General features: G+C 41.1%; 1 protein-coding gene and 1 long non-coding RNA gene across 8 annotated transcripts; one reads left to right on the top strand and one right to left on the bottom strand.

Annotated features, from left to right (window-relative positions):
- Window positions 6820-7729, top strand: LOC8078341. The gene has a single exon (XM_002453580.2). The coding sequence runs from the start codon at window positions 6963-6965 to the stop codon at window positions 7338-7340; it is 378 nt and encodes a 125-aa protein (XP_002453625.1). The 5' UTR covers window positions 6820-6962; the 3' UTR covers window positions 7341-7729.
- On the bottom strand, window positions 8821-13910 carry LOC110434684. Of its 7 annotated transcripts, none has more exons than XR_002452322.1 (4): window positions 13491-13910; window positions 12983-13085; window positions 10898-12132; window positions 8821-9214 (listed from the first exon to the last, which is right to left on the bottom strand). It is a non-coding gene; the product is annotated as an uncharacterized LOC110434684 (long non-coding RNA). The 7 variants fall into 7 exon arrangements; XR_002452320.1 differs by lacking the exon at window positions 13491-13910 and having other exon boundaries at window positions 10898-11116; window positions 11627-12132; window positions 12983-13481; XR_002452325.1 differs by lacking the exon at window positions 13491-13910 and having other exon boundaries at window positions 10898-11116; window positions 11648-12132; window positions 12983-13481.

The raw sequence follows: 14600 nt of genomic DNA, 5'->3' as shown, positions 1-14600 counted from the left end.
CCTACCCTGGCCAGAGTCGCCGCATGAAAAAGAGCGAGTACCGACGGCTCGGCAGGCGGAAGTAGCAACCCCCTGCGCCTGTCGCGCCAAAGCCAACACACCCTAAGAGCTATTCCAGTTGTCCGCAAATCAGAGATGCCCAATCCTCCGAGCTCCTTTGGGCGGCACACGATCTTCCAAGCGACCCTGCAGCAGCCCCCAGCCACACTAACATCCCCCGCCCAGACGAAGGCCCTCCTCAACTTGTCGATCTGCTGCAACGCCCACGGGGAAAGGCACAGGGCAATGGAAGTGTGGATAGGTATGACGTCTCCATCGACAGCGAGGCACCTATCATGACTTTGTGATCTGCCAACTCAGTCCTTCGGTGGTACTCATAGGGGTAGAGTTTATGTAGGTGTGTAAAAAAAAAGAACCGGAAGCAGTGCAAGTGCAGCTGGATTATAGGGTGAAATGTTGAAGAAACATGTCCCGCGCACTGCATTTGCATCTTTGTAATTTCAGTAGCTGCATCACTGCATTTTTAGTTAGTGGTCAGCCTGAGTTGCTGTACTGTTCGTGGCAGTGTCAAAAAAAGTCTTTGCATTGCATGCCACGCTGAGTATGGCACACTCCTACGCAAGGCGGGCACGAAGCCGGCAGCACCATGTCGATTTCGTGTCCAAGCCTTCGCGTGCGCTGTGTGAATTGTTGCTCCGGCTGAGCTGAATCTAATCTAACTTTGTACATATATACTGGACTTTCTTTACAGTTAGATTGCTGTAGTTGTCATAGAAGGGCTCCAGTCAGCGGATAATACATTGGAAATGTTAAATCGTTTAATTGTTCTAATCTGTGTCTGGTTGTTATTACCGCAATGTAATTCAAACAATATGGTAAGTTTTAGGACTCGAGCGAGACTTGAGAACAGGTGAATGGCCGCCGGCGATCAATGTTCAGACTAAAAATGAACAATGAACGTCTGGTACGGTATCATCAATGACAGAGAAGAAAAAGAACGATAGATATATGCTGTTCTCTCAACACTATCACTCTGTGTTGTGGGAAATTAAACAGGAAAGTTAGGTCATACTTGGAAGTCAGCTTACTCGAGCCATTCTGCTCGTGCCTTTCCCGATTCAGACAGTGGGGAGTAGTATTGAGTGTCGCTCTGTTATAAGGCTGGGATCTATACCGATGGCTCAAAAAAAAAAAAGTGGTCAGATGTTGAGTGTTGACAGGAACATGTTAACCGTGTTGCTTGTTTTTTTTAGAGGTGGTTAGTTGTGATTTCTCGATCATTCTTGTAAATCTATGTATGAATTCACACTGCAGCATGATCGGACATTAGCACCGGTCGGAAAGGGCCTGTTGCCTCGGTTCCCGAGCCGGTGCTGCCCTTCCGGGACTAAAGGCCCACCCTTTAGTCCCGGTTCAGGACATGCGTGTATCTTCTGGATTTCTAATCCCAAAGGGCAGACAACCTGTTTTGCTTCATACGTAGTGGTGGGCAATTCGTTGCCTTTCGAAAGCATCTTTTTTATGATCTTCAATAACCGTCCAAATGCCTTGTCAGATGTACCATTCTTTGCCTTCCATTGCAGCAATTCTAGTGTGGTACCCAGCTTTTTTTGCCCCTCTTCAGCGGTGGGAATAGCGATTTCCTGTGGTCCTCTAGCATGCGCTCGAACTTGGCTTTCTCTTTATCACTTTCACATTCTCTTTGTGCATCACGGATGGCATCACCAAAAGCATCATCGCCCCGATTATCTTCTGCCGCCACCTCTTCTTCATTATCTCCCCCCATTGCAACATCATTGAAGCCACCGTACTGAGCAATAATATTGGCATGGTCCAATTCTTCTTCTTCTTCTTCTTCTTCACCTTCATCCATTATAATCCCGCTTTCTCAATGTTTGGTCCAACAAATATAGTTTGGTACGAAACCAGACTTTAATAAGTGTGAATGAAGAGTTCTTGAGTTAGAATATTCCGTCAAATTCTTGCACACGGCATATGGACAACACATGAAACCGTCCCTCTTATTTGACTCGGCCACACTTAAGAAATAGTGCACGCCATTAATGAACTCTTCAGAGCGCCGATCGGCATTATACATCCAATTACGTGTTACCATCTGCATTAAAAATAACATATATATTATGAAAACCATGCACACATATAGTTTCTCATCTTATTGCACAACATGTCTAAGATACATAGTTGATTAATTTAGGAAAGCTTGGCTACAACAAATACAATCGCAACTAGCATTAAAAAAAACAAAACTAAAATGCACTTAAGCAACATAATTAGTTCGCGTCCGATCCCAACTATAATAGATAGATCATTCGCTTGATCAACATCATTGAACTCCTTTCGTCGGCTCACTGCCTCACCACCTTCAGCCTCAACCACCTGTGCAAAAGATTTCTTAATGTGTTCAATGTATTCTTCCTCCCAGTACCAACCTGTACATCCGCCGGTACCGTCCCACTGAAATTAAAAGAGAGAATCAAAAGTTTAATTAATATTATTTAAAAAAATATGCACATATATAAGCAAATGTCTGGAAATAACTCACATTACGATCTGGACACTTGTAGAATATACGACCCTTGTTTACTCCCTCTTTCGACACTTTGTACTCCATCAAAATCTTCTGCCCACACTTGCCACAAGTAATGAGAGGGAGTTCCGGACGGTATCGCTTTTGAACCCGTTGAGAGACTGAAGACCCGGTCACGGTTGCCCTCTACTATCCATACTCAATTTTTTAACAATTATAAATTCCACATTTACTAGTAAACATGTATGATACAATGGACATTATATGTAGTAATAAAAATAAATCAAGTGATATTAACAAACCAATTAATTTGAACTATCCTACTTTCTATGATCATAAAAATATACTATAATTCATTCTTGCAAAATACATTAAAACTAGGTCAACCATGAAATATGATATATATATATATGGATACTAATTCATGTGAATGATTCAAAATAACAAAGTGGATTTGAGCTAAAAAATGATCGGAACATCACAAGCCAAAAACAACATGAAAAAGACAAGAAAGGCTGAAGTTAGTCACCTCCAAGCACGAAGAGACGATGACGGAGTCGAAGAAGATCAACGATGGGCGTTGGAGATGAAGAACAAATGAAGAACAAGCAAGAAGAAGCTCCAAGAACAACAATGGTGCTCTCGGTTTCAAATGGGCAGAGGGGAGGAGGGAGCCGGCCTATAAACCGGACCTTTAGCACCGGTTCAGGGCAAAAACCGGTGCTAAAGGGTTTGCCTCGGCCCGTGGCTCTGGCCGGTGCTAAAGGGGTCTTTAACCCCGGACCGCAAAAAGACCGAGGTTTTTGGCCATTTTGGGCATCGACCAATGCCTCATTCTGTAGTAGTGTCACTATCTGCAGTACTATGATGCACTTGTCATCTCTGGCCGTTTTCTTCCTTTCTTGTCCCGGAAACCAAAACACAAACTAATTTGCAGATGATAGGTGCCTCACTCTGAGACAGATTCGGTAGTGATTGACAGGAACCCTCCTCTCCCTTTGGCTAACGGCTAATAACGCAATGAAATCCTGCATTTTTGCTCTGACATCGTCGTGACTGCGATGCACCAACTGCTGTTCTTGTTGTCCGATCCACACAGGGCTTACGGTTACAGATGGGTCGGAAGGGATCAGAAGCAACGCAGGGTCAGTGTACGCATTCGCAACGTCATTGTTTGCATCATTTATATATTATCTGCAAAAAAGAAATGAAAGAAAAATAATGCCTTGTTTGGTTGCAAGCGTGGAGCCCAGGAGTGTTTGATATCACCATATCTTCCTCATTGTAATGTAGCAGGGTGGTGCTCTTGTGCGCTTGTTGCAATAATACTTGCAACTTTTGGAGTCCAAGTTGCAGAGATTTCTAAACACGACAGCGCAGCACACATGCATCCCAATTTGTTTCTGCTCATCCCTGTCCAGGTTAACAAACTGCTGGCTCTCGCAAATAGTTTAGGATTCTCTCCAATCCTTGCTGGCTGGTGCGTTTACATGGTTTCGTCAGGTTTTGGTTCCATTGTAGATGCTGCTCCCATTGGCACCATCTCATGTCTTTTCCGCTACTTGTTCTCTTGCAGGAATTATAATTTCCTTCTCTGAATTTGGCAGCTTCGAGTGAGTAGTGCCATGTCAGCCTGATGCTACGCCCATGTCAGCAGGTAAGACCGTTTGATGAGCTAGCTAGCCGGGAAATTTCGTGAGCGATGGGTGATGGGCTGATGGTTAAGCGCTCGACGTCGCTTGTTCCTTTCATCAGGACTGTCACTCTTGTCAGGATCGATCGGCCTTCTTTCTCCTTCTCCCGCTGTGTACTAGACTAGTAGACTAGTAGTTGACGGCTTTGCTCATGTTCTGACTGACCATGGTCTCTAAACCGTACGCGTGCTAGTCAATAGTCATGCAGCTGTTAGGCGTTTTGTTAAGGTCAGTCTCAATGCATAGTTTTATAGCACAGTTACCAAAACTATAAACTAGGTAACCGAGCCACAAGAGTTTCATAGGGATGAAACTTCTCTCTCATCGGATGAAACTCATTCATTTAATGACCCTGCCAAGTTAGCAATTTTGCTTATGTGGCACTCTATTTAATGTGCATGACACTCTCATGAAACATGCATTGAGACTAGCCTAAGGCCTTGTTTAGTTCGCAAAAATTTTTAAGATTCCTTGTCACATCGAATTTTTGGTCGTATGCGTGGAGTATTAAATATAGACGAAAATAAGAACTAATTACATAGTTTACCTGTAATTTGTGAGATGAATCTTTTGAGCCTAGTTACTCCGTGATTGGACAATGTTTGTCAAATAAAAACGAAAGTACTATAGTAGCAAAAAACTATACTTTTTTGAACTGAACAAGGCCTTAGTTTGTTCTTTTTTTCCATGGCAGTTTGCGTCGCTCCGGCCTGTACCGTTTTGAAAAACCCTATTCTCTGAAACATTGCTAATAAAGTTACTTACTTAATATAAAGAGAAGCAGTAGCGAAGCTAGAGCAAATTTAAGGAGGTGCGGCTATGCATAGATTTGAATCACAACCATGGTGAAATTTCAATTCTATTCACTGATATTCAAAAAATTGTGGGTGCATCAACATCGACAGCCTTATTACACGTAGCTTCACCACTGAGGAAAGAAAGATATATATTGTATGTTTAACAGACAATAATTTAGTCATGTTTACATATGGCTATGTACCTATGTATGAATATAAATATAGCATATGACTTTCGCCGTCATATACATAAGGATGGGGATGGTGCTCCAAATGAATACCCACGATTCTTCTATAGTCTAACTTAATAGTTTATTAAGTTAGACTAGAGAAAAACTGTATGTATCCATTTAGAGCACCATCTTTATCCTTACGTATACCGTACAAACAACTGGATGTATGAGTGACAGGTCCCTCTAATGATGTTAGGTCAAACCATAATAGTTTTTACCCAGAAATAAGACTTAGGCACTAGTGGAAGAAGGCTATAAGATAGCCCCAGCCCTTCCATCACGGGACCTTTTTGTGTTCGTGAAATGGAATCTTTTTTGTGTTGTGGTGACAATTGGCCTATAATTGTAGTGGTGCATGGATGGTAGCGAGTTCACGTGCAGCTAACTACCAACGTCGGTTGGGTCATACGTACGTGTACGTTGGTCGACGGAAGCGTCCCTAACGTTGTCATGTACGTATATCCTTGTGGTCGAGTATGTCTGTGATTGAATTGTTGGTATCTTCCTTTGTAAAATGTTCGTCTATTTCTGTTTTCTCACAACTTACTTTCTCCGTATAGGATTTAGAAGTTGTTTAAGACAGCAATACGGCCTCCAAAACATAATTTTAACCTTTTATTTTATAAAAATATTTATAAAAATTGATATATGTATACTTTGATGAAAGTATTTTTAAGATAAATTTATTTAAAAAAATTTCACATTTGCAAACTCAACAATTTAAAAATTATTGATGATTTATATTTCTAATATTTGATCTAAATCTTATCCAAAACGACTTCTAAATCTTATGAGAAGTAATTATAGTTTTATCATCCCATCCGTAACAGGATATCCACGCACGTGCAATGCATGAATCGGAAAACCTTGAGATCTCTATAATTGGTGACCAAACATAACAAAATATGAAGGTGTGCCTCGTTGTAAGCATCTATACTCGCTCCTAGGTGGTTATTGTTTTTGGTGATAACTGCAATCACATAACTATGACTTATTATATGTGTTGTGATGACATATTGGTTTATGTGCAATTCTATCAGAATATGAAATTTTAAAGTTGATGGGAAATTTTGAACTTTTGAAATTGATTTTAGAGGTGGCCCGAAAAAAGAGCTAATCTCAGGAAATATGTTTTCGAAGGCTTTTAAAAATATCAACCGCTGGGACAAGACGAGACGACTGAGGTTTCATGCTACAAATAGACGTGAACCAGAGAAAGATACAAATCTTTCCTGTAGTAGTGTAATAACTAATAAATCTAATTTGTTTTGAAGGTCAAAAAATTTAGTTCATATTGTCGATGACATTGCACAATCTTGGTCCCCACCATGTGCCCTAGAAACTAGCTAGAAAGTGACAGTAAATGGATCATTCATGCCGCATCAGCAACACATTTGTTTGTCTCAAAAACTATGATTGAAAGTACTATTTACTAACTTATTATGAGAAAAAAAAACTACTAAATGATTCGATAGATAAACTCAAACAAACAGGCAGATATATATCTCCACCTTGTCCCAACCCCTCACCCTCTTATATACGCCTCACTTAGCCTGCACGGCTGTACCAAACCAACCCAAGCCACCCAATAATAACCAACCTAACCAAGCTGCGGACTGAGCTTAGCTGTTGATGAGCAGGTGAGCTAGCTAGCTAGTAGCTAGGTACAGTCACGGAGCTAGTCTGCCATATGGGCAACTGCGTCCAGAGCAGCGGCGGTGGCGTTAGCAGCTGCGCCGTCGCCGTAGAAGCAGGGCGGCAGCAGCAGCAGCTGCTGCTGCAGCGGAGGAAAAGCGCTGCCGGTGATGAGGAGGAGGAGGTAATAATTGATCAAGGGGCGGCGGCGCCGTCGTCGGTCATGAAGGTGAAGATGGTGCTGACAAAGGGCGAGCTGGGGTGGCTGGTGGCGCAGCTCAAGGCCGGCGACCGCCGCCTCGAGGACGTGCTCCAGGAGATGGCGCGCAAGCGTGATGGCCGCCGCAGCGCCGAAGCCGACGGGTGGCGGCCCAGCCTTGAGAGCATCGTCGAGTGCCCAGCCGAGACGGCGGCCGCCACCTCCGATGATTAGCTAGTTAGCAGCTGTCTTGTCATATGCGTACGTACTTGTGTGTGTGTGTGTGTGTGTGTTTTTTTTTTTTTTTGCGTTGTTGATAGTCTCCAAGACTGCAAGCATGTCCTGGTTGACACCGTATCCTATATGTGTGTGTGTGGGGTGGAAATTAAAACTTGTAGCATTTCCAACTTAATTAGGGATAATCTAGTCATTAGCGTACGTAAGCTGCGCGCCTAGTTGATGACTTAGTTTGTTATATGCAGCATTTTTCCAACTTTTTTCCTTATTATTTTGTTATGTATATATATAGAGATCGGATATGATTAGCCAGGAAGACGCAGCCGCCTGTACATGACGATGATGATCGAAGAGAGTGTTTATTTCAAGTGCTTGTCATTTCAATCTTTTCTCCCTTGTTGCTTAAATTTGTTTCTACTTTTATATATCTTGCTCTGGTCCCAGATGTTAAACAATGGTTTCTGACTCTCTGCATTCTGCCATCCTACTTTAATTTTAATCTGACCAAGAAGTTGAGGCCTTATTTAGATTCAAAAAAATTTTGGATTTTGATACGGTAACATTTTCGTTTTTTATTTGACGAACATTGTCCAATCATATAGTAACTAGGCTTAAAAGATTCACCTCACGATTTACAGCCAAATTGTACAATTAGTTTTTATTTTTATCTATATTTAATATTTCATATATGTGCCGTAAGATTTTACGTGAACTAAACAAGGTCTTTGAGGCTTTGACACATTACAGTTCAACTGCCTCGAGTAGTAGTGTCGGTGACAGTACAGCACTGTCAGCCATAGGTACGCATGCCGCTATACGTAGACGAGTGTTTCGTTGGTTTAATTTTTATATATATACATATACCGATATGATGAGAAATTTTGATTTGTTTTTATTTTTAAATGGAACTAAACAAGACCTTACTATTACTACCAAAAGACATGTCAAATCAGTGCGCGTGGAATGAACAATTTTACGCCACAGCTTTTTTACGTGTAACCTTGACCTAATTTAGACCATGCGCACGTACGACTTGCCACGGGAGATGTGGATAGCCGGCCGGCCGGTTTCTCGTCAATTTGCTTTGGTAGCGTCAACGGAGAAAACGACGTGGTCTCATGTATATATATATATACTAGTAGGAGTGGCGCGCCCTTGCGCGCCGATCGAAAATATTCCATCACGTAGACACATACATAGTTCATTCATGGCAGAGTAATCTATTAAACTTGGTAGATGAAATTATAAGAAAGCAAGCAATCATATTTCTATCATAAGCATAAAACTGACAAATAAAACTAAAGCATCTAATTTCTAAGGCACGAAGTAGAATCTTCAGGTATAGTGTACAAACAACTCATATCATTTATGTACCCTACATCATTTGAGGGCAGAAGCTGAAAACACCACACAAGGATCATGCAAAAAGAAAAAGCGGTCATGAGTACGGATCCATTACCAAGATCGGGAGGTACAATGATAACACAACATCAACATAATCAAGTTGACACTCAAGCAGACAATGAATTGAGGACAAAGTATGAAAAGCAATATTGTTCTTGCTGAGGCAGCAGTTCTAAAAAGTAAAAACAGATGCAAAGTAATTGACCAGTACATCAAAGCTGACAAAATATTACAACTAAGGGTAAACTTGATTTGCAGCTGAGTCATTGTCTCTGTGGAGCAATTTAGGTCGAGGAAAGTAACACATATAAATCATGATATAGACAGAGCTGCAATGTGGTCAACTGGTCATCAATCAAGTGTGGTAAAATCTGCGACGTGCAACACATGGTTAGAACCACCTAGGAACACACTTGGCAACAGGATATGCATGATTGGAGGCTGGCTTAATATGCCAAACCCTATGCCTGCATACACACAGGAGATAAGAGATGAGTCTGAAATACAGTAGAGACGGTAATGGACATAAGTAGACAAGGCATGTTTGCATCTCTACTTTTGCGACCTTGAATCTAGGTCTACAATAATAATAGTTTGAAATAGGCTAACAACTAATCAAATTTACTGGATTGCATAAATAGTAAGAGATGGTACATAAGAACGTACTGACCACATTTGTCAAAAGTTGCATTGTTGAATTTATCAGAAAAAGAAGTACAATGGTACATATCCCCGAATCATGGACGCCACGCATTGCTTTAACAGGGTGTTTTGGTACATGACGAGATCAATCTATATATAATAACTAAAACCAAGTATATATATCCTTAAGAGCAACTCTAGCAGTAGCCCCTAAATTAAAGCCCCCATTTGGGTGCTTCCTCCTATTTTTATTGGCCCTTTATTTTATATTTGCTCCAGCAGAAGCCCTAAATTAAAGCCCCCAAATTTTCTTAAAAGACGCTGCCTATTGGGACCCACCTGTCATCTTTAATCTCTCACCATCTGAGCTATCCCAATACGCACACGAGAGCGGCACAGGAGTTCGGGGGCCGGAGACGGGAAAGACCGTGGGAGGAAGGGGAAGGAGCCGGTGCTGGAGCGGCTGCGAGGAATCACTGGATGGGGCTGGGATGTTGGGCCAACAAGATGGGGTCTGTGGGGGAGGTCTGGGTGCCCACCTATTGGAGGCTCTAGTAGGGGGTCTGCTGAAGTAGCGTTTTTTGTCTGAGCACCCATATTTAGCTATTGGGGCTCGAGTAGGGGCCCTGCTAGAATTGCTCTAAATCATGAAAGGATATAACAATCAAGCATAGTCATGATTGAGGAGCGGCATCCTAAATTATTTCTATGTCTTGGCACAACCAACATTGCAACCCAATGTCTTCTACTTATTTTAATGTTCTAACCAAGTCCTATTTACAGTGTGTATATAACAGAGTTGTGCTGCAATGATTCTGATGGGATGTACAACTATAAATTAAAGGCCAAGGGAAATAGCTACAAGCAGTTTTGGATGAGGCACACTAGGGGTGCTTGCAAACCTAGGAGATGGAAACAAACAGAGGTGAGGTACTGATCTAAATGTTCCAGCAAAGTCCCATTTATAGTGTCTCAAATTGTATTTGTGGTGCAGTGATTCTAATCTGAAATTCTGGCAGCAGGTGTAAAGGCATCTACAACTACGAATTGAAGGCCAAGGGTAATATGTAGAAGCAGTTCTGGAGCAGGGTTGGGTTGTAACATGTTATAGCTAGCATGAACTTGACAATATAAATCTAGCATTTTTGTCCAACTATTTCAGGTTTATGTTGCAGCAAGCTGTAGGGTAACCAAAAAAATTATGAAACGAATTACCAGGGTGCATATGTTTGTTTTATATGAGTAAAAAATAAAATTTAGAAGGTGTTATATGTATGATACCACCCAAGGTAACTAAGTTCTAATATGTCACTGATTAATGATGACTGACAATGTAGGCAACTTCGTTGTTTATTGGGAATATACAGCGAGTGCTTTTCATGAAAATATCATAGGAAGGAAACTCATGTTTCCACAATACTGTAAGCAGGGCTAAGTGCACAAACATGGTTCCCTTTTAGTAAAGTTTACATGGAAACTAATACTATAAGCAGGGTCAAGTGCCTCACCATGAGGCGGCATGTAGCCGTTTTGCTCTCCTGGCATCATGTGCATCTCTTGTGGAAATTGATCATGTACTGCCTAGTTACCTTCCTGAGATGAACTTTGTGTATCGCAAACTCGATCCTGCACAAGGTTGCTCATAACTTGTAGATCAAATTAAAGGTAGGTTCTCCCCCATTTACTATGTCATGATCATCCTTAGCCTCTTCCTCTCCTCCTTCATCCTAGTATTATGTGAAAAATAAAAGAAGGTCAGCACTCACAATTAGTAAACAAAGCAAGTCACAATTAGAGCGAGCAGCATACAGTCAAAAACTCAGTCAATATGCACAGTTGGTAAATAGAGCAAGTCACCAATTAGAGTGAGTAGCACAGTTTAAAAACTCAATGAAAGGAAAATAAGGATGGAAAAAGGAAAAAGGAAAGTGATCCATGATCATCCTTAGTCTATTTATTTCGTCCTTCATCCTACTATTCTGTGGAAAATAAAAGAATGTCAATATGCACAGTTGGTAAATGGAGTAAGTCACAATTAGAGTGAGCAGCACATAGTTAAAAAATCAAATTGCAGACACCAAGTCAAAAGCTCTGGGAATTCATAGCATATGCAATAGTAATTTTTACACATGTTACAAAGAACATTTGGACCATAAAAAAATCAAGTTGCAGACACCAAGTCAAAAGCTCTGGAAAATCATTGTACACACAGATATGAAAAAGCTAAACGAACCGACCCTTGGAATTAAAACAACAACCAGAATAGATGCAAGCACATGCATGCACGTTCCTCTGGTTCCAAATGGCTGTCAATTCCTGCTGTAAATCAGATAACTGCATAGATCATCAGACCTTTAGGTGCATAGGCATGGAAATTGAAAAGCTTATAGAATTTCATATGAGGATAATTGACAGAGCTGAATGAGCACTTGATGTCTCTTTTTGACGCCAGGCCTACTGGTACATAGTCAAGTAAATCCCATATTGACTGAAACGCTTCATCAGACTCATGGATGGATGAGAAAATAAAAAGAAATATATGTCATAAGCAAGCAGCGGTTGTCTAAATTTGTAAATACAGATTAGCCAACCAATTCTATACCTGAATGAACGAAGAAAACAAGAGAAACAATGAGGCCTTCAATTTCTTTTCGTACCTTAATCAAATACACAACTGCTAGGATAGCAACAATGTGGCATCGGGTAGCACTGATCTATATGGACCAGCCAAGGAATTTGAATTCTGGAAAAAAATACTTGCTATCACAACTCTAAATGAGAAAATAAGTACATTCCATACCATGCAGATGCAATCATTTTTAGCTAAAAAGTGCTCATTTGGATAACGTTTTTATTTCACTTGCTATATATTTTAGTGTCAGATAAATAAAGTACTGTAACAAACAATCTTGGACATGCAGATGCATTCCTATATTAGAGTAAATAGTAGAAATCATCTCTATTCACTTGTTCTATAAAAAAACATAGATATGACAGGGCACCTTTATTTTCTTGGTTGCAGACACATAGGCAAAGACGGGATATTTCGCTTAATATAATTAGGTATTGCATAAATTAGTTAACGAACAACTTGGCTATCAGGTGCCTTTAATTAGAATAACCATGTTTGGATTAGGAAGGAGAAGATGAGAAGAGGAAGTAGGCATAACCAGGTGCAGCTAATGCGAAAATATGTTTGAATTGGTAGCAGAAACTATATGAATTCAGGGCATAATTTGCAGAGGCTATATTTAGGTCATGTCTGCGCTGTGATATAATAATTCAGGGCATAATTTGCAGAGGCTATATTTATAGGATTCATAGTATAGCAGAGGCATAATTTTCAAAACCTGCATGCTCTCCCAAAGCGTACATGAAAATTTTCCCTCAAAACCTCTATGCTACCCCAACCCTTCTTTCAAAGGGAGCACCTATTATGATATATTAAATTTGTGAAACTATGAGCCATATATATTAAATAAATGTGGTGATAACAATTAATGCTCAACTGAACATGCTATAAAAGGAAAAGGGGAAAACACACTTAGAATTCTCCCATGACCTAAACAGTCCCATTTTGACGAACATCTTACTTTTGAGAATGACAGCTGCAGCTTCACTTGTTAGGATAGTAGCTGTATATTGTGTGTACCTTGTGATGGTACGCCTCTTGGTGGAGAAACAACAATCCAATTTCTACAAAGTAATTATATAATCATCATTGCACAATTTCATTGTTTCAGTCTACAAAAATTTCACCATTGCACAACCCCCAAACCTCAGCAGACAACATGAATGAACCAATTAGTCATCAATGTACAAGAAAGACTATCATTGAGTGTGCACATGATCTGCACATTTATAAAAACAAGATAATAGCAGGAGATGATGGACCTGCCATCCTGTCACCGAGATCAGGCAAGCTAGGTGGAGAAAAGGGGGAGAACAGTATATCTAGGGTAAAAAATCAATGTTATCTTACCGGATTGCCTCAATTAAAAAAGATTCACCCCTCCAAATCACCCATCCAATGGAGAAATCGTGCACCTAGCAGGTTGACCGCATAGAGTAAGGAGAGGGGGGGGGGGGGGGGGGACAAACTTGCGAGCGGATGGACCGAGGGAGAGCAGAGGTACGACCACCGCCTGAGGTCGCACCCATGCCGCATGGCCTGGCCCCATGGGCGGTGGGGGAAGGGACGGTGGCCGTTCACGCTGGCACGCCGCCCGCAGGAAGCGCTGCCGCCTCGCGCGCTTGTCGCTACCTCAGGATGGAAGAGGACGCATCGGCACCGTCCCGCCGCGTCAGGGGCGCTCGCGCCACGCCGCCCACGTGCTGCGCCACCGTCACCACGACGTGATGCCCTCGCGCTGATGGGCCGGGAGGGGAGAGAGTGCGCCGCAGCCATGGCCGCCCCCATCCGTCACGCCGAGGACAGATTGGGGAGAGAAGGCGACGGAGGCGACGAGAAGTATCGGGAAGAGAGGGCGGCATTTTTTTCTTTGCAATAGTGGAGGGCAACGGAGTATTTACCAGAGCGAACGCAGGATGCGAAACAGGCGTGCAGAGGTGGACCAATGGGAGGGGGCAGCGGTGACATGGCGCTGAGGTGGACCCGTAAAAACATTTGGGGCGACGTGGCCCTAATAGCTGCGCAGGGTGTGCCTCCGGTTTGTTAGGTTAAATATAAATATAAATATATATATATATATATATATATATATATCGCGCGTGTAATTACTCTTATCTCTATATCTCTAGATTTAAGGTGTATATGACCGGACGAAATGTATATAGACAAAGTATATGATCATACTAGACCATCTAGAGTGATATATGTTAAGTATGCATACATACATAGAGTATATGGTTATACTTATTGTATATAATATAGTAGTGGCATTTTAGTAATATATTTAAAATATAATTTTTTTTGAAAAATTTTCACGTGGTAAGATCTAGAGTATCTTAATATAAGTATATAAACATACTCAAACCGATAAACAAGTATGAATACGTACACAATGTAGTTTATTGAAGATGAGAGTAACTACACGTACGTGTACAAAAGAATTTCCATATATATATATATATATATATATATATATATATATATATATATATATATATATATATATATATATATATATATATATAGAACTGCTTCTTTGTGGCTGGCTATCTCCTCTCCTACTACAACTAAAAAGACCA

This window comes from Sorghum bicolor, chromosome 4, assembly GCF_000003195.3.
Source record: "Sorghum bicolor cultivar BTx623 chromosome 4, Sorghum_bicolor_NCBIv3, whole genome shotgun sequence".
Taxonomy (NCBI): domain Eukaryota; kingdom Viridiplantae; phylum Streptophyta; class Magnoliopsida; order Poales; family Poaceae; genus Sorghum; species Sorghum bicolor.
Note: the sequence above shows the minus strand (reverse complement) of the source record. Positions and strands in the feature narration are given on the sequence as shown.